Source organism: Pterocles gutturalis, unplaced genomic scaffold (assembly GCF_000699245.1).
Source record: "Pterocles gutturalis isolate BGI_N339 unplaced genomic scaffold, ASM69924v1 scaffold18002, whole genome shotgun sequence".
NCBI lineage: Eukaryota > Metazoa > Chordata > Aves > Pterocliformes > Pteroclidae > Pterocles > Pterocles gutturalis.
Genome location: NW_010108286.1, coordinates 103,845 through 126,334, shown reverse-complemented (window position 1 = coordinate 126,334; position 22,490 = coordinate 103,845). Strand labels below are relative to the sequence as shown.

Sequence of the window (22,490 nt, the reverse complement as noted above, 5' to 3'; positions counted from 1 at the left end):
ATATTTCAGTAAAACAACATGCTTATTGAAAAGCTGTTACATTTTTTCTCTGGAATCCATAGTTTGTTGTATGATCAGTCAGGTATACAATTAAGTGCTTTTTTCAGGTGTAGGTTCTTGGGGTCAGATAATCCAAGTCATGGCTTGGGCACTACTAGAGTGCAAATAAGAGACCTGTGTGATTTAAAGGGGTTCATGCACATAACATACTGATAACATAATGGACTCCATGGCTTAAGTTGTATAGCATTTGAGCTATGAAAGCTTGGAAGTTGTTATTGTTCTTCTGAAAGTCGTAGCAAGATTTCTCTTGCTACCCTAATTGGTTTAGGCCAGTTAGATAATTAGGTCAGTGTCCTATTGGGCTCAGTCTGTCACCTCACAGATCTGGGGATGGCCGGGAGCCAAAACAATCCGGAACATAGCGAAGAGCAGTTTCATGTTCACTACAAGGCTTGCCAGCTGTAATCAGTGACTGCTGCGGGAGCAGTAATGGTGGGGCGTCTTCTGTCTTGTCATTTTACCTTGCCCAGCAGAATCAGCAGGCTGGGGGTGGCCAGGGAGAGGGGCTGGGGCAGGGGTAAGGACTGAGTTGTTGGTGCACTAGAGCAGACTACTCAAACGAAAACTCAGCAGTGCCCACAGTGCAGAAGCAAATGCCTTCCCTTGTAAAAAAGCAGGGGCAAAGGTGAAGCTACCCAGGAATAAACAGGAGAAAATTCAGGGCTATGGGCCTTCCCGTTTACCCTTCATTTACCCTTCCTGCAATACATCATTTAGTAGGCTAATTTTTTATGTTTGAAGAAGGTAGTAAGGAATGATCTTTAAAGAGCACCAGAGCATTTCTCAGCATATGGAACTTTTAGCAATGCAATTATGTGTTCACTATGTTTTCTGCAGTTCATTTTAAAGTTAGCAGCCAATGTTATTGTTAGTTAACCCAGACACTTATGTCAGAAAGCTCAGGAAGTATTTTAAGTGTGTCTGGAAAGATACGATGGTTGCCTAGTACTGTAAAACTTAGAAAATCAGTGATTCAGTGTGAGTTACTTTGCTTTTAAATTTTGGTCTAAATATTTTTGTTACCATTTCACAGAAGGTGGTGGCGCCTGAAGCAGGTTATATTTAATTGAGAAATCAATCTGTAATTTGGAAAAAATTCCAAGAACCTTTACTTCATAGGAGCTCATTTTTATGCCATTCCTGTTCCTGTTTGATGTACATTTATTTTTCTGAACCCTTCCTAAAAAATGGTTATATTTAACATTATAACATCAAAAGGACATTCTTCCATTTTATTTGGTAAAAATAAAGATACATGATGCACTTGAGAAATCCATTCCTGAATAAACTTTTCTACAAACTTCAGTGCCAACTTTACCTCCTTTTATTGTAAATGTCGATTCTTTGCTTCCAAAGTTTGCATTTAGGATCTGATTCCCTAACGTAAACATAAATTATCCTTTCTGGTAATACTGTATAATAACAATATTCAGGTTAAGTTGGTAATTCAAATAATTTCAGCTTAAAATTTTATTTCTGTTCAAGATTCAGTTGCTGGCATCAAAGAAAAATCTCATTAAATAATATTGAAGAATATTAAAAAAAATCTGTTGGGGTGTAGCCCATTAACCTAAGGAATTCAGAGTGTTATAGGCAAACTGACATACCATGAGCAGATCATAAGGTAATTTTAACTGTTTTGCAAGTGAGACAGGTAGAGAGCAGAAGGGAAGGCTGCTCACCTCAGCTCACCTAGCAAGTCAGAGTCAGGATCAAGGAGATCGAGCCCAGCTTGTTTTATGAGTACTTTCACACAAACTCGTTAAATGACCCTCTACTTACTGTAGTATCTGAAGCCTGCAGAGATTAGATTGTATTAAAATTATGTGGATTTTTGTGTTTGTCCAGAGTTGCCCATTAGTTGATGGCATGCTTGAAAACTGCAGGAGAACAGAAAGCTTGCATATTATTTTTACAGAAGAGAAAGGCTAATGTAAGTTGTTAACAGAGGATTGTATCACTCCTAATCTCACTGATGGGATGTAGAGCCTATCCTGTCTGTGGTTTTGACTTTGCAAACATGCTCATGTGTCAAGTACACTTATATATGAACTTTGAAGGATGGGATGGCCACATTCATTGACTTCAATCTGTCCTCCCCAAAAACTGCCTCTATGTTCATGGACAACTAGTATTTGTCCTGAAATTATGCTCTGTCCTTGCTTACTCCTAAGCTTATACACAAACTGCCACTGTGAGTGAAAATCTTCTGGTCCTCTAAACAGACACTCCAGAAACTTGAATGCTTATGGAAGTTCAAGACTGTTGTTACCTTACAGATGGAGTCCTTTGGGCCAGGGATAAGGTAAATAGGAATAAAACTCTAGGAAGGGTTTCCTGCACTTCTGTGTCACTAAATAAATCATACTAGTTTCCATTGCTGTCAGCCTGTCACTTTCTGAGTCATTTAATAATAAATATAAAAATATGAGATCACCAAGCTCATTAATTTTTTATGCCATGGTATTTTTTGAATGGTGTTTTTGCAGTGTCACTGGTTGAAATATATTGACCCGTGGTGCCACACTGCAGACATTCCATTACATTAAAAATAAACAAGCTGTTTTAATAGCCAGAGAAACCAGCAATGTGATAAAACTTTCCTTCTCATTTATCTTACGTCATTAACGGTGCTTTTTATGTTGTGTTTTTAGCTCCACATGCTGGCATCAGTCCAGCTGAATATTATCATCAGATGGCTCTGTTGGCAGGCCAGCGCAGCCCGTACGCAGACATCATTCCTTCAGCTGCCACTGCAGGAGCCGGCGCTCTTCATATGGAATATCTTCACACCATGGATAGTAAGTGATGTTTTCTAGAAATAAAGACAGTCCTACAAAGGGAACAACGTGGGTTTTTCCTGGTCTGACCCAAAAATGCCTCCAAGCAGATAGAGAAGTGGGAGTCAACGTAAGCCTCCTCCTGAGGCTGGAGGGCGAAGGCATTGATTGCCAAATGTACAAGGGTTACGTCAAGTCTGAAAATAAACTTTGAAAATAAGTAGAAAGAGGAACAGGACTGCTCCTTAACACAGGTTATAAATTTTATTTCCAGCAGGACTTGAGTGCTTTTGAAAATGTCCTTTTCTGTTCATAATCAGTAACTCACTTTCATTGTTAGCGTAGCTCCCTGATGAGCTCTCTGTTAATAAAAGGTTTACATCTGTTTTTCTGTTAGGAGAGCATGCTCCCCTTCTTTTTACAGAGTTGGTAGCCATACTTACGGGTTGTGTGTATTGTAGACCGATAGACTTTGATACCACTTCTAAAGGTGAAGCAATTTGCTGAATTCTCAAGGATCCTGACTTAGTTTTCCTTCAATATTAAGAGCCTTCTTTACCCACTTCAGCATCTTTCAGACCTCTGATCTGTCTCCCTTTCTTTGGTGAAGGAGGAAAAGAGAGCACCCCATTCCCCTCTGCTCGCTACTGCTGCTTTTGATCAGCCTGAAGGGATTATGCAGAACACTTCCCTCTAGTCATAAGATGCTTACATGCTTTTTGGGATGTACTCGGCTCCTTCCAGCAATGGAAATAAAAGGTGGCGACAAGAAAAGGTGGTGACTGTTGACTCTTGCTTAGTAGTACAGAGCAATACAATAGCATTAGACCACCTTGTTGTGCCACAGCTTTTCAAAATCTTTGTCAGCATGCAGTTTCTTGTGCCCTGCTGTTGGCTGCATGCCATAGCTGCTGATCTCAAGGAGTGTGGGAGCTGGGAGGTTCACTTCTGTAACGCATGGGAATAGAGATAGCTTCCCCTGCAGAACACATGCCTGGGAGTGTGAAGTAGTTGACTGACCAACAATTTTTACAAGAATTGGGCAAGACAGATAGTTGTGGAACCGGGCAGGGAAACTCTTTTCATTCTGTTACCTTGATAATGAAAGATTTTTAAATTCAGTTGCTGTTATTGGTCTCACTGCACTAGTAGCGTGCATAGTGATTTTACAGTAATGTAACATACCTTGAACCCACTTCAGAAACATAATAAAACCACACAAACCATCTGGACTTAAACCAGAAATTAATGTACAGGCTTCAGTGCTTGAAAGCTTAAGAATATGATACTTCCTGGTCTGGATTTTGAGAGGAGTAGGAAACGATGAGGTATGCTGCTAATGCATTTGATGCATATGAATATCATCTTCCAGAATGGAAACTCTGTTATGCATGGTTCAGGTAATGTAAATGTGCTGCTTTGTTCCAGTTGCAAGGACAAATCCTCAGCTTATATGAATGGACATGACTTCATTGAAGTAAAGGGATCATAGAATAGTTTGGGTTGGAAGGGACCTTTAATGGTCATCCCTTCAATGAGCAGGGATATTTTATACTTCCAATGTTTTTTGTTCCTACTGGGATAGAGTTTCTGAATGCATGTAGGTAGCAGTACCAAACCATATATTTGAATGTAGACTTGATCGAATGAGTCTGTTCAGTCTGTAGGAAGATAGATACCCAGATGTATGCCATCATGAGAAAAACAGAAGACATTGCAGTACTCATAGAAATAATGACATTTGCACAAAGGACCTTCCTGTGTTAGGAGAGATTGTGTATGCTGTAATCTACATAGAATTACAGATGTTGCATCCCAAGAATGTTATCACTTCCCATTTAAGGGAAAATGTTTTGACCTTTGCCCATAACTTCAGCCCATTCATAAAAGGTACGTAAACACTATCTCTGATAAGGATGTTTGCTGTCAACAGCTTTAGCTACAATATATTTGAAATGCGCTCTTTAATTTGTTTTATGTTTGTTTTTAAAAATTAAGATCACACATGTGAGATTCATTATAGCAGCAACTTTTCAATTAGTGTTTATTTCAGAGTTAAAGACAAAAAAAATGTGTAGCACTGTTATGCAAATGGGTTATTTTTAAACAGTAAATAGAGAATTAAAATGAGTGAATCCTAGTAAGGTCACTCGGCTCACCTTCTGTATTTGATGAGAATGTGGTTAGTCAGGCAATAGCTGCTTTTATCTAAATAGAGTATGAAGTTACCCTTTTACTTTGTAAAAACTCATTAAAACTATCTTAACTTTCATGGGGATACAGTAAATTAATTGTCATTAAGTAGGAATCCAAATGTCCTATCATTCATCATGCTAAAGAAAACCCCTTTCTTCTTTGTCAGAATTTTAGATTAGAAATGAGAACAAAACAATTAGCAGGAAGCTGATATTAAGACTTAAAAAAAAAAATAAGAATGCCCATGTTTGCATTTAAAAACAAAGTACAGTGATCAATGCAAAGCAATGCCATTTGTTTGGATCTTTCTTCTTAAGGGTTTGTATGGTGATCTTAAAAGTACTCTTTCGCCTTTTGCCTGGTCTTGTCAAAGGAAACAGAAGAGAGATTGGTAGTTTCCCTCATTATCTGCTGTCAAATTTTGAGCAAGTTGACTCGACTCACTCAAAGGCTGCTGCTCGTTTATTCCACACAACAACCAAACAGATACAAGGGAAACATTGTTCTTCTTTTATGAGGCGAGTCTGTCTCCTAATTGTGTGTTTATAGAGCATCTAGCACAGTAATTTGGCATCTCTACCCTCTTCTGTAGTAAAAATAATAATTCCAACACCAGCATGGGCTGGGCACAAAAGCATGTTATATACAGTTTGTGCAGTTTGGGGCCTTTTGTTTTGCTCTGTAGTGCTGTAAAACTGATTTCAAAATTGAAATTATATGAGTGGGAGAAGCTTTAATCAGAAAGTTAAATTGTGCCTAAAGAGCAGTAGACTTCTTGAAGCTCTGAACTTCACTGCCCGTGACCTGTGTAATATACTGTGGAAGAATAAGGCCAAGATTATGTTTGCTTGAGTATCATTCTTCCTCATCCTGTCCTGTGTGCCATGAAAAGTGGACCAGAATTTTCTTTGCTGCTGCAAAGCTTTTCTACAGTTTTGGTGGCCAGAATCCCTGACCAAGTTTTCCAGTCTTCTTGCTTGATCTTAAAGGGTCGGATGTGCTACCTTTAAGTATAACATCAAAGTACCAAGGAGGAGAGTCGATGGGGAAGGTATTGACAGCACCACAGTAGCAACAACTGAAATTCCTTGTTGTGGCTGTAAAGATACTGTATGCCAAAACTGTCTTTTAAGCACTTAAATAATTTAAAAAAATCACAGCCTTTTGGGTTTGATACCTGATTTTCAGGCACAGTTGGAGAATGAGGGTGGAGTAGCAAAGCCATTCCTTTTCCTCTCACACTGATGACAGATTTATCTCATTTTGAAAACTGAGACAAAATTTATGACAAACTTTCATGAAGTGAAAACAAATTTTACACACCTGTGAGCAGAAACCAGGAAGAAAAGAAAGAAAGAAAAAAACAAACTTAATGTAAAAAAAAAAAACCCCACACTTCCCATGTTCACAGCCTTCAACAAAAACTAGTGCCTGAGACAGGTTCAAAGAAGTTTGATTTAAAGGGATGGAATAAAAAAGGTTTGATGAAGTTTGATTTAAAGGGATGGAATAAATGATACATGTCTGAAGATTGCCTTATAAATGTTTAAGCAATGCTAAAAACTTCAACTCAGAAATCAAATTCATAGGCAAATTTGCTGGATGGCATATTCCATTTTTGAAATTTATGATGGAAATAGATATCTGTTATTTTAGAATTGATCTCCACCCCAGGAATAAGATCTTTTCTTCTGACACCTGCTGGATTTTTTGTCAGCACACTCAAGTCTTTACTATCAACTACTGAGTTGTTATTACTATAATGTCTACTCCAAAAATGTGACATTCCTAAACAGATCTTCCCTGTCAGTGTCCATTTGCATACTTTGACAAAGCTGCTGGTTTTTTTTTTTCAGCACTTGCACGGACATAAATGGATTTTTAGTGTATCAGTGCTCCTGCATTTTTTGGTTTTAAAGCATTATCGAGCAGGGAATTAATGCTTCGGTGGGAGACGAGTGTCTCAAATTGCTAAATAAATATTGAAGTTTGTTTTTAAAATAAATGCCTGGGCAAGGCTGAAGAGTTTGATTTCGTGTTCAAAGGCACTAACAAGATGTGACCTATTCCTTTTTATAGTAATACACTAACTAAGACTGATGTTATGCTAAATGAATGGTTTAACAAATATCCTGCAGTGTGACGAGTGGTAAGCTGATGCTTGAGACTTTTTAGGCATGTGAAACCTAATTAAACCACAAAGATCTGAAAAAAGAGTAATTCCATTTAATTGTATTTTCAAGTTTGAAAGTCGTGGCCTCCCTTGAAGTCAATCCCCCTCTCCTGTGGTCAGACTCTGTAGAGCTCTTGCCTGACCTCAGCTGGTCCTGCTGTGAAGCAGAAATATTCTGTTTTTGCAGGATGCTCTTGGCCCTTAGGAGGTTGTTCCCATCCCAGGCTGATGGAGGGCACTGCCCAATTCCCAGATCTAGGTGGGGCCTGAAACAGGCAGTGCCTGGAGGAGAAGAGGAAACCCAAGACTGCTGTGTGGTGTGGCTGAAGCCCCTCACAGCTGGAAAGGGCGTCCTCCTCCGTCACTGGCTACAGGACTGGTGCATCCCCCACAGAGCGGGGACAGGGATGCTTGGCAGCATCTGCCAGGCAAGGGGGAGGTTTAGCGAGTGGCGGGTGGAGAAGGGCCTCTTACAGGAGCTGTAGTGTGACTTGGGCAATGGGTAAAGGAGATGGGCTCAGTCCAGAAAGGGGAAGGAGGAGGAGGAGGGAAGTTGTTGTAGTTTTTGAGAATCTGCAGTACACCGCAGGGGGTATAAGTTGCCCTCCTATGTAATACGTTGTCTCCTGCTTTTATTGTCCAGTCTAGCTTCAGAGGAGAAGTACTCAGGTGCCAATATTCATAACAACCGCTCCACATTTTTGATCAAACTTATGCACCCCCTCTCTAGTCAACATCAGTAGCCATCAGTCCATGTTTAACAGGCTTGTAATGAATTTCTCAAATAAGTGGCAATCCCTTTGTAGTTGTACGGATTCAAAACTGGACTTAGATCCATAAGAAGTAGTCTTTCAAAGTGTTTCTTCTTGAAATCATATTTGAAACTCTTCATATGTGGCCATCAGTAGCACACAGTGTCTCAGTATTAAATACAGAAATTAGTAACTAAGTCTTGGTTATCAAAAGAGAGCAAGCTGTGCTTGTCCCCGCTGAGCATCTCTGCTGCCTTCTTGATGGCACAGTGAGGTCTGTGCCCAGCAGTCTGAAGAAAACAGGGGGGTTCATAATTATGTTCACGTGACTTCAAACTGCTGCTGTCGTACATAGCACACCATAAGGATGGCTGGTAGTGACACATGATACTGTGGTAGCAGTGCTTGAGTAACATCTCATTTTGCTGCTCAGCCAATGTCTAGCCGGTCTTCCCTGTCCCCTTCACTTGCTGTTTAACCAGGAACGTACGTAGCTATCCTCTTGTAAAAACACAGTAAGAGAGTTTATTCACCTATAAAGCACTTGAATTGTGTTTTGCCATGACATGCATCTTGTACTTCCTTATTATATATGTTGCAGCTTCTTATAGGTGCTGATCATTGCTGGTTTTTATTTTACCACAAATAAAAGCTCTCTGCCTTTGAAAGACACGAAGTGTAGCACTAATAAAATACCAAGCAGGCACAGTACAACAGCAAGCTTATAAAATGGAGATAAACCAGATTGCATAAAATAATATGTAGTAGCTTTTAGGAAGAAATAAGTTTTAAAAGATGAATCAAGAGCGTGAATATTCGTTGAAAGACTGAAGCAGTATGGGCTAAGGCATATTGCGGAGACGGAGCATGAAGGAAAAAAATCTATTAACCAGATGCCAAGCAGAGTTGACACCCATGTTGGCTAGTTGAGGCAAATTTGAGCACAGGTTAGGAGAAGGACTTTTGACGTAGATCTGATCACACAGTCACATCAGCTCTAAAATGGCAGCTTTTAATATCAGGTGAAAACCTTGGATAGCATGCACAGAAAGAAGGGCAACCCACTCAGGTGTGTAAGGAAAACTTAATGGTGGATTCTAATCCAACTCTGTCCTTGAGGTGAGTCTAACTGGAGTCAGTGGGGCTCGTCTGGTTAATGTTAGGCACATAAGCTTAAATAACCTGCTGAAAAATCAAGACCTGAGCAAGAATTAGGCAAACCTATAATGGAGGTGTGTGGCCAACTGTGAATTATTAGCAAGTTACAGAGAATGTTAGGGACTCTGGGAGAAGTAGCTGTAAAGTAGGCAATACTCCCAAGACCCTGCATGATGATGGCTGTCACTTGAAGGGAGCTTATAAACAGGAGGGGGAGTGACTGTTTACAGGGGTTGATAGTGACAGGATGAGGGGGAATGGTTTTAAAATAAGAGAGGGGAGATTTAGGTTGGATATTAGGCAGAAATTTTTCACTGTGCGGGTGGTGAGGCACTGGAACAGGTTGCCAAGAGAAGCTGTGGATGCCCCATCCCTGGAGGGGTTCAAGGCCAGGCTAGATGGGGTCCTGGGCAGCCTGGGCTAGTGGCTGGCAACCCTGCCCACAGCAGGGGGGTTGAAACTAGATGATCTTTAAGGTCCTTTTCAACCCAGGCCATTCTGTGATTCTGTGATTGTTAGGAGTCAGTCCTTTACTACAGGTTAAAGGTGTTAAAAAGGTGTAAGCAGCAGTGCTGTTAAATGAGATAGTTCAGTAGCCAGTGGGGAAGCTAACTTTCTCCTTCTCACTCTCAACCGAGATTGAATTAATTAAGACTGCAGAGAGTTGGGATGACATGGTAAAACAGACCAGAAGATGTAGAGATTTTCAGAGCATCATGGAAAATTTAGAAGTGTGATATGTATTTGTTTAAATGATATCTTTATTGTTGCCTTCTCTTTGCTGCTTTGAAAAGCTTAGTGTTTAGTTTTAAAGAAATTTGGCAATCATAGGCCCCTGTACACCCCAACCCAAGAATACCATGGGATCTTGGGCAAATTCAAATAGACCCTACTGTTTCTCAGTCTAAGGCTCTGAATGTCAATTTGACTTCTGCTGATAGATCTGGCCTTCATCCTGTATTTTCAGTCCTGATTTTCAGTTTTGCGTCAAGTATCAACCAGGCAGACTTAGGGTCAACAAAGGAAAAGCTACCTCTTCATTTCTGTGCTATATTTTACAAGTTTAGCTTTGGCTGTGTGTATTTAAGTGATGTGAGTTTCGGTTTTCTGGTAGCCCGGATCTGAACCACTGTCTCATTGCTCATGGTTGAATTAATGATGTGAATGTCTAAGAAGCCATCAGATTCATAAATCACCAGAAATGAGAGGGATAACTCATAAAAGTCTTTTCCTTTTGTTTAGCAATTTATCATTTTGCTTGCACTTTAATAAACAGAGCTCCCCTGAGGTAAGCCACAGGAAGCTATATTTTTCTTCCTAATTTTCCTCAATCGTAGCCAGTAGATCACAAGTGGAGAGTGTGGGCTTGTCACAGCCTGTTGGTGTCTTGCGACTCCCTTTACCCATCACTGATAACAAATAAATGTGATTAAGTACCCTGGATAATTGTTTGTGTTTACATAACAGGCGCCAGGTTTCCGAGTCCAAGATTGTCAGCTAGACCAAGCCGAAAGCGTACATTGTCCATATCCCCCCTATCTGATCACAGCTTTGACCTTCAAACCATGATACGGACATCTCCAAATTCCTTGGTCACAATTCTCAATAATTCTCGTAGCAGTTCCTCAGCCAGTGGTTCTTATGGCCACTTATCTGCAAGTGCAATAAGGTAAGAATAGCATTTTCTTCCTCTATTGTATATTCTAATTTATGTGTATTACACACATAAGCAAATGTGAATACATAATCACATCTTTAAATAACTGTTTTGTTTTGTGAATGTGTGTATTTTGCAGTTTCTATCATGTATGTTCACTGGAGCTTAATTTAAAGTATAAAGTACTTTTTTTTCTTGCTCTGAAAGGTAACCACAAGGGACTTTTTGTCATATTGTTGTCCAGTGTAGGTAGTACTCCATCTGACCAGCAGTAACAGCGTGTTCATGTGTGCTCGGGAATCTGTTTTCAGAGAAGAAGCTTTAGGATAGATTTGTGACTTAAGTCACTTGGGTTATTCTGGTCATAGATAAAATGGACAGTGAAATGTTCCTACGTGACAATTATCAGAGAGTAAAGCATAGATGCGTGGTACTGTTCAATGAAAATTGTTGGCTAGAACTTCTTGGTATTAATCTCCACTTTTTTTTTTTCATATTTTAGTTCATATATTGAAAGATTAGACTTCCTGTAGGTAAATTATCTTTTTTTTTTTTTTGTTTCCTACCAAAGAAGTCCTCTCATTATCCAGTATTATCAGGAATGCTGAGATTGTCACTTGGCCACTTCACTTGTGTGTGCAAGAAAACAGCCAAAAATGGTTGTTCTGGAGACAGAAGAGCTGAGTATCAAGGGAAGAGGTGGGCAGAAGTTGTACAGGAAAGGGAAGCAAACAGGGCACAGGGAGAGGGAACAGAAGCAAGAATGTCAAAAAAGGGGAGTGGAAGAAAATGAAGGAAAACAGAAGTGAAAATGGAGATGCAACTGCAGAACATTCTTGTATTTGTGACATTGCTATATGTTAACTGAGAAAAGCTCCTTTGGTATTCCAAGAAAAATCCCCTGCCTCTCCAAAGCCTCAGAAAATACTGGTTTTGCATTTATGGCACTCAAACAAAGAGTGCTGCTGGTCCCTGGCTTAAAAGCAGCCTCCACCTTCAATTTGCAATGAGGCAAAGGAGCAAGTCCCCACAGCAATTTATTGAGATCTGAAAGACCCATTTTTGGCAAGGGTCAAAACATGCCTCTCCAGCAAAAAATGACACGCTTACAACTTCAAAAACTAGCTATGGGGCTTTGCACTTTTGGAGAAAATGGGGCAGGTGGTATGGGACGTGCAGCTGGTATGTTAGAAACCGGGAGCCTGCTAACCTTTGAAAGTGACAGCACTGTAAATATTTGGCATTAGTATGAGTGCTGTTGGGGTTTTTTAAGCTCTGATGTACTTGAATAGAGTACAGTATTTCACAGGTATGATTTCATAGCTCTGCAATACAACTCTGCAATCTGTGTAATCACAGTCCTAATTACAAAGCTCCCTGATGCGGAATATGATTTATGTCAATAGCTGGCAGCAGTTTTGGACCACATCTGTTAAGTATATGTACTGTGTGGAGGTGTACCATCCCCACTGTCATCAAGATGGGATGGTACTTCAATTACTAACCTCCTTTTCCATTGCTTGTAACTGTGGTAAAGCAAATAGTACGTGGAAGTTGGCCCAGTCTCTACAGTGGAGTAGGTCTTCCCTCCTTCCTCCACAGCTAGGAATGGTTGGTGTATGTTTTTGACACACAGAATCACAAACCTAAGGGCCATCCCTGCAAAGCCAGAGTCAGATGAATGGTTTTGTTGGAAAAAGTTGTGGAGCTGGAGTGAGTTGTGGGCAGACACTGAGTAAGGATGCTAAGAAGTAGAACAGTGAGTCTTGTGACCTGGTGTCACTGAAGAAGGCAAGGCTTGTGTGACTGAGCCTATGATTGACCGAAGCTTTCTGCACTTCCTGGTCATGCTTTCCGGGGATGCTAATCCAGAATTTCACACAATTCAGAATGAATGATTTTTTTCTTTTTGATGAGAGTATGCCTGTTCAACATGAAAAGTTGGAAATGTATATCTCCATTCTTCCCGGTGGAAAGGAGGGAAAGGAAGAGAGCTAGCTCTTTTTCCAGCTTTGCAGCTCACCTCTGTTGATGCCTTTTAACTTCACCCATGTGCACCTGTCTATAAAAGTGTTACGCCACAGTAAACAGTGACATAAGGTGTTAAACCCAAGCCACACTTCATTGCTTTAATAAGTCCCAAGACTAAATAGCAACAAGACTATCTGTAAAACTTATTTTATTGCAACTTGGTGTCTTGTAAATAATGTATTCAGCACAAGAACTGCTGCACTGAATCAAAGTGGAGGTTCATCCCGTTTAATATCCCGACTGCAACAGTGCTCAAGGTTTAGAAAAAAACTCCTAGTGTCAAATCCCAGCTTCTGGAAACTTGCATGTGAATCTCATAGTGAGTTACTGCAAGAAAATGGTGCCAGTAGGTGGAACTGTGAGACAGGAAGGATTTGTATTTTAGGCACCATCAGTAGCATGAACTATACTTAACATTACACAATTCTCCTACTTTTAGACCTTGTTTCCAATCACTTTTAACTGCCAAATGGCAGCATTTTTCATGGCTGATACCTGTCTAATGCTGAGTATTTCCAAAAAGTGTCATCAAAGTTATTAATTTACCAGAATGAAGTTAGGGAAGAAGAAACTTTCCCATACAAACCAAAAGACCTCTTGCTACCTTATCACTGAGAAGCTAAAATTTGCCAGGGATGTTGCCTAAACGCTACCTATATGGTCTTTGCTGTTCTTGAGAAATTGTCCCATTCAGCCAAATTATAAGCCCTTAAGAGGTTTCTAATAGACTACGCATTCAGCATGTTCAAGTCCGGGGCCCACAGAGAGTAAGGAGGACCTTTCCCTGCAGCTCTGGTTAGTCTGGTACGTCCTTAGGATGCTCATGGAGGCTAAGTTGTCTGCCCAACCATAACAGCCTTCCCCGAATGTGTAAAAGAAAGTGGTCTTCAGAGGAGACAGGAGACAGACCAGGAACTGTCCACGTTAAGCGAGCTGGGACAAAATGCTTTCCTATAACACAACATAGCTGGTGAAGGGTCTAGAGAACAAGTCTTACAAGGAGCAGGAGGGAACTGAGGTTGTTTGGTCTGGAGAAGAGGAGGCTGAGAGGAGACCTCATCACTCTCTACAACTACCTGAAAGGAGGTTGTAGTGAGGTGGGTGTCAATCTCTTTTCCCAAGTAACAAGAGGAAACGGCCTCCACTTGTGCCAGGGGAGGTTTAAACGGGATATTAGGAAAAATTTATTAACCAAAAAGGTTATCAAGGCTTGCAGCAGGCTGCCCAGGAAACTGGTGGAGTCACCATCCCTGGAGATATTTAAAAGACATGTAGATGTGGCACTTAGGGACATGGTTTAGTGGTGGACTTGGCAACATTAGATTTACAGTTGGACTCAATGACCTTAAAAGCCTTTTCCAACCTAAATGATTCTATGATTCTCTAGGATTTCTCTAGGAGAGAGAAAAAGCAGCAAAATAAAGCATGCAGAAGCTGGTCATTAAGGAGAATGAAGGTACTGCCCCCTTGTGATTGTGCTTTGATACCATCTTTAATTTCAGGGTTGCATGGTATTTTTTTGCAGGGCTTCTACCTGCTTCAGTGCACAGGCTGAACATCCTCATGATCAGTCACAGCCACAGGACCCTACCTCATCTCTCCCAGGTAGCTGTAAAAGAGGAAGGAGCCTCTCCCCTGCTTGTTTGCTGCCCGGAGGGTGGACTGGGCTCTTGCAATTCAATCCCAGCCTGATGCTGGGCAAACGGAACTAGTCAGAAATGACCATCAGGCTCATAGAGTTTCTCTTCTGAAGGCCCAGCCTAACACTCTTAACTCTGCAGAGGAACGGAATTGCTCACAGCCATGGCTTGAAGTTACGACAGCCATTTTTAACATTTCATGTGCTGTGTTATGTTAACTAACATGGGAGATCAGGTCTCCATGTCTGAAACTGGACCACCACAATGAGTGGTACTTTCTACCTCAGTCTCTCTTTGATTCACATGCCTGTGCAAAACAAGAGTCCTTTCCCTTCACCTCAGAGGGAGGTTGAAAGCATTAATGTTTTGTGAAGCACTTAAAATGTGCAGTGATGAGCACAATCAATAATTGTGTATTCACCAAAGGTTTAAATACAATGGAAGGAAGGCCCATGGGCAATACTCTGGGCAAGGAGAAGAAAAATACCAGAGTCTCTCACTGAAGACTGTTGTGTATCTTGTGCACTGAATGAGATATGAATCCTGTGGGGGGAAAGGGCTGTGTGGTCATTTGATTAAAGGCTGACAAGTGAGCACACGAGGGTATGGGTGGGTTTAGTTCTGGCATGTTTGATTTTGCAGGCTCAACCCTCTCTGTGAACCTATTTTTGAAGAGGTGCTACTTGTGTGAAGAAAGTGTCTCCAGGACCCGACTGGTCTCTGCGTTGGCTAAAAAAAGTACAGTGGAGCAGTGCAGCACCCCTGCTATTATCTTTTGTCAGGATGTGCTTAACGTTGTATCTGCTACCTGTGACAATTATTAGACTTTGCACTTCACTAGCACTTCTTTTTGAGAGGCAGCATGGCCTAGAGTGAGTATAGAGGGAGTAATCCCTTCCCATGATATGAAGAGTACCGATTCAAAACCTTTATAAAAGATTAGCTCGTCTTTAATAAACACAGGAGGTTGGGACTTCATGTTCTACGTGATCTGAAATTCAGAACTTTTGGATTTTTCTAGTCCCTTAGCAGCCCTAAAATACCAAATTCACAAAGTCAGTTTTCAGAAAATGAGACTAATTCCCTGTCAGCTACAAGGTGTTTAAATCAGTAGATCCACCTACTACAAGAGACTTTTTGGGGTCTAGGCAGATGTAGCTGTGAATACACCTTAGCCATCTCATAATGCGTCAAAATTCAGCTTCATGGGAGCGTGGGAGCCCTTTGGGATCTCCTCCAAGGTTTGAAAGAAACAGAGAAAGCACAGCAGCACCTTTTTTTCCCCAGGTTCTGCCCCTGCTTCCCTGATCTCATTGGAACAGGAAGAAGCAATTAACAAAGTGTGGTTAATTACAGACAGTTCCTGGTTGTTCTGGCTCACATAAGTTTGCTCTGGGCTGATCTGAAGCTGAACATTGGGGAATGGTTGTGGGGATATTTTCAGAAAGAGCGCTAGAAAGGGAGAGCCAGGTTTGTAGGTTGAGCTTAGGCAGCAGTGGATTATCAGCAAAGACGACAAGAGTGTGTTTCTGTAAGCAGGTATTGGATCTCAGTGATTTCCTCATCTCATACAAGCTCCTTGTATAAAAGGTTTGTTATGTATGTAGTCAGTGCCCTCTCTCTGAAACAGCTTTATATCTAGAGACAAGTGATCATGTATTAATTTCTCCAGTTTCCTTTAGCAAACATGGAGAGAAAAGCAGAGAAAAATAAAAACAGAGTTAAGATATACAAATGAAAGTATAAGGTTATCACAGAGAAAAGTGAAAGTATCTCCAGCAGAGAGCCCAACGGTCTAATTATGCACTTTAAAAAAAAAAAAAGTTTCCTTTTATCAGGTTTAAATTATCCAGGTTTTGAATTTAACAGAATGTCTCATAGTTATAAGATAGGGAGGCCTCGTGTTCTCATTCTTCCTTCTTTATTCAATATTTTATAGATTCTTATTATGTCTCCTCTTATTCATCGCCTTTCTGAGGCAAATGGTTGTTTTCGGTCTGCTCTTTGGAGAGTTCTTGCATTGTCATTTGTGACGATACTATCTGAAACACTCTCCCTCTACTACATGCAATAATATTGCAGAAGAGCAATTCAAATGCACCATGATTTTCTGCGTTCTGATTCCCATTCCATTTGTCTTAACATGTTTTTGCCATAGCTTCATGTTGATGAAATTTTCATTCTTCCACTGAATTCTGCATTGAGACAAGTAAGTGCTTCTCGCGAGTTGGCTCAGCTAATTTAGAACCACTGTATGAGTAGTTCAGACTTCTCTTCAGTATCGACATACATGTTACGCTCAGTATTGCTCATTCATTTGGCGTACTTGGCTCTAAAGATAACCTCTTAGCTCTTCGCCATGTTGCTCAAAATAATTTTGCCAGGTACACAGATTTCATTTTTTCATTGCTTGACTCCATGCGCAGATCGCTGGTAATTGCACTAAAAACCAGAAGACTCCGTCTGAGAATTTGTGTCTAACTTTTATGAAAAACCAGCTGCTTAATTCTTGCCTTTGATTTCTGTTTTAGACTGGAAGTTTTAAGTTTGTCTATTGATGTGATTAAATCTGTGTAAAAGGACACAATCAAATGCTGCTTCTTGAAATGGATCTTAAAAAGGATGTGTTAGGAGTGGAACAGGTAGAACACAATATATTCAGCACTGTTTTGCAAGAAGTTCCTTCTGATAGGATGTACAGGATAAAAAGTGGGTTAATCATGTAAGCATTAGAATTGTTTTGCTTTTTTATTATCACTGTTATTGGGATCTACCCAAGTGAGACGAAAAGCTGACTTTGACTAAAGGCTTTTCTTGCATTAAAAGGTCTCTAGTTAATTGCATGTAATATGTTGTAAATGAAAGCTTAGTTGCAATTCAGACTGTGTCAAATTCAGACCAGGTGTAACCCCACTGAAACAGGTCCTATTATAACTAGACATGCCACATATGTGCAGCACAGGGCTTTATTCTCCATGGTCTTGTACTGTGTATGGTTAATCTAAAGAAGGGAATACAGTGCTCTATCATGCCATAATAGCTTCATTTTATACCCTCTTTCAAGAACAGTGAATGGCAGGGAATTGCTACAAAGTGAAGAAAAATTGAATTTGTCAGTATTACAGAAAGTTGCATCTAATTCAGGCTCTGTTGAAATGTAATTCTGCAGCTAGCGTCCTATAGAAAGCTCATATAGGTTATAGGATGGTGACGTTCAGGGAGATTGTTTTGGCGATTAGCTGCATCTTGCGTTAGAAAGTGGTGGATGATTTTCACCAGAAATACACATGAATGGCAAGATTTCTATCTTCAGAAAGTGTATAATGTAGAAAGTCAAGCAACACAGAGTATAGATTATGCAGGTGCATGCTGCATGCATGTTTACATGTACAGATACATATACAAGTATGATTACGTATTTATGACTGTAAATATGTGCGTCCCAGATCTTGTAATTTTAAGTCAGTTTAACTTGCTTCACACTGGTTTAGTGTTACTTGAAGAGTTTAAAGTCATTGGATCCAGCGCATTATTAATTCCGTGAAAATTCTCAAGCTAAGAGAAGTGTGCTGGGGTTTAACACTTCATTACTCCAGTTTCAGACCCTAAAAGCAAGTATTAATTAGTACTTTCCATGTAATTAATGATACTGGTTTTAGAAACCCAGAAATTCTTAGGCGTGAATTCAATTCAAAATTACGTTTTGCCGGGAGCGTCATGAGCTTGCATGGAGGGAGCACAGCTGAATTATGGAGGGTACTGTTAATACAAAGTCCAGTGAGGATACTCAGGATTCCTGAAGAGGAATATTCCAGTGAGGACAAGGCTGTCAGCGCTGTCTGAGCACATAAGGTTAATCAGTGTGGCTCTGTTGCTCTCAGTGAAACTATTCCATTTTACTCTGGCATATGGCAATGTATTCATGAGCAAAAATTTCACCTAGCCTAGCAGATAAAACAGAATAGATAATACGGTAAGCTGAAGAGGAAGTACAAGCCACAGACTCTGTTAATTTTAAACGGGTAATGGAAAAGTGAAAAAAGAGGCAACGATGCATGTGAGTTAAATACAATTGTGAAACGATGACTATTATCTGATGAAAAGTGAAAAAAATAGTATAACATATGCTATATTTTATGCAGATACATCTCTTTGCAAATTCAGTTAGATGACTTGTCTCTAAGATAGTGATTTTTAATGAAACATGTCAATATTACAAATGCAGAGGGATTGTTCATGAAACCTAGTCAGTTTTGAAAAATTGTTTCTAAAGATTTCAAGTCCCATACCTGCCTTCAAGATCTCGTCACATGTCTGGTTTCATAGTCACAGTTTAATATTGTTTTCCCCTATACTTAAGTGACAAGCCATAAAAGCAACTGATGACTTGACTGCATTGTCAACTCAAAGTTCAATGTTGTCAGTTATAAAGTAGAGGGGAAAAGAACAGGGTTTAAAGCAGAACTCTTCTTTAGTATTACTAAAAATGTGGATAAAATGCTCCAAACAGAAGTGCAATTTTGAAGTCTCCCTTCCTGTAACACCATTTCGTTTTCATGTTGCATCTATGATACTTGAAGCAATAAGAATTTCACAAATCTGTTCAGGGCTGTGAGGTTGCTCAGCATATTGTCACTCCTGTGACCTGAGCAATTTGTCAACAGTCACTCCTGCAGGTTGTTTACATCAGAGAGAGAAGTAGATGATAGAGTTGGAAACTTCTTTTTATTCACTCCTGTTTGTTTACAAAGAACATACACAAATTCCTGTTTCTGCCAACTGAAGCAACGGGAGACATTTTTCTTACGCGATGTTCCTGGCTGCTGCTTCTCTCCTGGGTCCTGTCCAAGGAGAACTCATTGCCTTTCTCTCTTCTCAATCTCTGTTGCGGTCAGACTACGAGTCTGTCCCGCTGACTGTCCACAGCTTTCCACATCAGACTGTGCAGTGTTCCAGGCTCCATATTATACTGCATAGTTCCATCAAAACTTTATATACATAAGCAGACTCCATCAGCACCCATGGCTCAACGCCATCCACCCGTACTTATGTCCTGTGTTTTGGACAGTGGCTCCGACATGTCAGTTTACTATGGGATGAATGAAGCTGTTTCTTACATTACTCCTTACAAGAAAAGAGCACCTGAGCATGTGAAAAGCAGTATCACTGTTAACTTGATTATGACTTGTATTATGGCTTAATTTGGTTAAGATTGCGATGTCTGTAGGGCCCAGGTTTTAGGACAGCACTTAAGGATTTACTGAAGTCAGTCCCTCTTGGGAAGTGTTTAAGAGTTATCAGGGCTGCTTTCCTGAAGAGTAGCTGGGTACATTTGTAAAACAGGAAGGGTCCTTCTTTGCCCCTTAACAACAATTCCTAAACAACAAATAAGGGCTTTGAGAATCCAAATCAAAAACCAAAGGTGAAATCCTGGCCTGGTGTGAGGAAAGGATCAAAACTCCATTGAATTCAGTGAGTCCAGGTATCCCTCCAACGTTTATTCGTGGGTTTCTGCACCCTGGTTTCTCTGTTTCACTTGCCCACAGGCTTCATGCAACTGTTAAAGGAGCGTAATACAAAGTCATGACATCTGTACCTACTTGAACGTGAGCTAGAACAAGCCATGGTGTTATCCTGATAGCTGATGGTCAGCTTTATTGAACAGGAAGCTAGTCCACCTACAAATCAGCTCTCCCTTCATGAACTCGGGTCCTTTTTGGAGGGACTTGGCTCATTTGGTCTGTCTAGTGTCAGTCGCTGATGGCAGGAGCAAATGATGGAGGCTGCAGAGTGATTTGGGAGTGCCAAGGCTTTTCCACAACTCATGAAGGGCTCACGTGCTGCTTTGCAGTGCAGGGTGCACCCTCCCTCATGGAACGAGCGCTTGGGCTGTGAGTGCACCACCTGGACATCAAAGACCTTTCAGGCCGAAGGGCCCAAAGACTTGTCCTGCACGATGGTGTAGATGGAGCCAGTGTGTCTCACTATGACATGTGTTCCTGTACTGTGACCAGTTCTGTATGTTTTATTTAAAGAAAGACATTAGACAGTTGGGGGGACTAGAAGGAAGAGCAGGGAAAATGATCAGAGGTCTGAAAAATGGTACCGATGAGCTAAAATAGACTTGACCTATTTTGTCCAGATTAAAGATGAGAAGACTGGCACAGGAAGAGGGTATAGTAATAATTTCAAATATGCAAGAGAGAAAATAAGAGACTGCCAAGGGGAAGGTGTGTGATGACTGCTGGGTAGAATATCAAAGTGCTGGTCTTGAATTGTTACAGGAAATATTTAGGATAGAGGATAGGAAAGAAAACTTTCATATTGTAAACATAATGTGGTTCTACATGAATAAATAAAGATATCACAAATAAACAAATCTATCCATTTGAAATTTTTAAAAAAGAGGTTTTAAAATGTAAGAGATGTCCCACTGGGTCAAACTACAGGTGTTAGATACTATCTAGTCTGTCTCTGATGTTGCAAACTGCAGATGCTGTTTAAGAAGTATGTTAACCTGCCTGCTGTCTGACTTTCGCTCTCTGCTCTCCCAACATCAGTAATCATTAGATTAGCGATTCCAAAGCAATACAGTCTTGCTTGTTCCTTTTAGTATTTCTTTATGGACCTGTTGTCTTTGGACTTCTCTAATCCCATATGAACCTGCTGGCTACGTCTGCCTCCTGGGGCAGCTGTTTCGGGAGTCCACCAATGCTTGTTTTTAATCTATTTTAAATTGTTCACCTGTGGCTCTCATTGAATGCCCTCTAGTTCACACACTTGAAAAGTGCTTTCCCTGAAAACTTGCAAAGCAGAACCAGAAAGGGGAAAGCACTTGGTTGCTTTTACAAGGTTTACGTGCATCAGACCTTGCAGAACCGTGCGTCTTGTGATACAGGAAGGTATATTCAAAGTTTTTGTGAAGAAAATAAAACTATAATGATACAACAGAACTACCTTCACAGTGTTCACAAAATTGGGATCTTCTGGGAATTTTGTGTCAGCCTGTCTCCTTGGGCACACCTATGCAATGTATAGGAAAGAAAGAATTTTTCCTGACTTGGATTCACAGCTGTTTTGCGGTAAATTCCACAGCTGTGACCAGAAACTGGATGACCTCGTTAGTAGGACAGCCACAAAGTAGCCACAAAGTTTGGTTTTGATTATAACGTCTGTTTTTCTTCTTCTTGAAGTCTGTTCCTTAAAATTTGATGTGCTCATGTAATAGCAATGTAGTTCACTGCCCTGCTTTACCTCCAATGAGGGGAGTTTGAGACTTCGCAGAGGAGGAGAAGAGAAAGAGAGAGAGAGAGACAGACTGACAGATTAACACCAAAGCCCACAGTATGGAAAAATAAATGATACCACTGATGGGCTTTTCTGTCAGTGTACATGAGTTACTGAATGCTTAAGCAGAAGTATTACATGTTTTTTCTAACCCTAACCCCCTGTAAAACTCAACAACTAAAAAAATAACCTGCATGTAGTTTATTAGTGGTCCTACATGCATTCATCTTTTTCTAATTTTCCTTTTCTACTTTATTTAAAGAAAAAGTCTGTAACAGAAATACAAATCAGATTCCCTCCAGTGGTGTAGATTTTAATTTCTCAGTAGGTAGGTGGAAGAAAAAGATTCATAATTCACTTACACTTCTATGAATCCAAGATTTTTTTGGAAATTACTGGTGTTTTGGAAAATGTGAACGACTGGGGCAGGCATCTTGCATTCTTCTGGCATCCGGATTTTGGAAGCGTGGAGCACCCCTTGTCTGAAATGCAGCCCCTTTAAAGTACCTTAAAAGAAACGTGATGTAAATTGAGGCCTCTGAAACCACTCATCGCTTTTGAGAAACCTGGTTGTTGGTTTTAGTAGTTCTGGACTCTCAAAATGATTACTTTCAGGTCCTGTTTACTACCTCTGGGCATGAATTTTAGACTGTTATGGAGCAACACCGATGCCATCTTGGTGCACGTTTCTAAGCAGGCGTGGCTGGATGGGCTGGGCAAGGCCAGGTGGTGCCCCTGCCCCCCCTTCCTGCT

At 40.5% G+C, this 22,490-nt stretch overlaps 1 protein-coding gene across 1 annotated transcript in view; it reads left to right on the top strand.

Moving 5' to 3' along the window:
• The window catches only part of GLI3 (GLI family zinc finger 3), a 67,431-nt gene that overhangs the window by 2,514 nt on the left and 42,427 nt on the right, over window positions 1-22,490 (top strand). Inside the window, exons 2-3 of the mRNA XM_010072596.1 lie at window positions 2,718-2,864; window positions 10,590-10,791. Of these exons, the coding sequence (XP_010070898.1) occupies window positions 2,718-2,864; window positions 10,590-10,791 (349 nt within the window). The remainder of the gene's footprint in view (window positions 1-2,717; window positions 2,865-10,589; window positions 10,792-22,490) is intronic.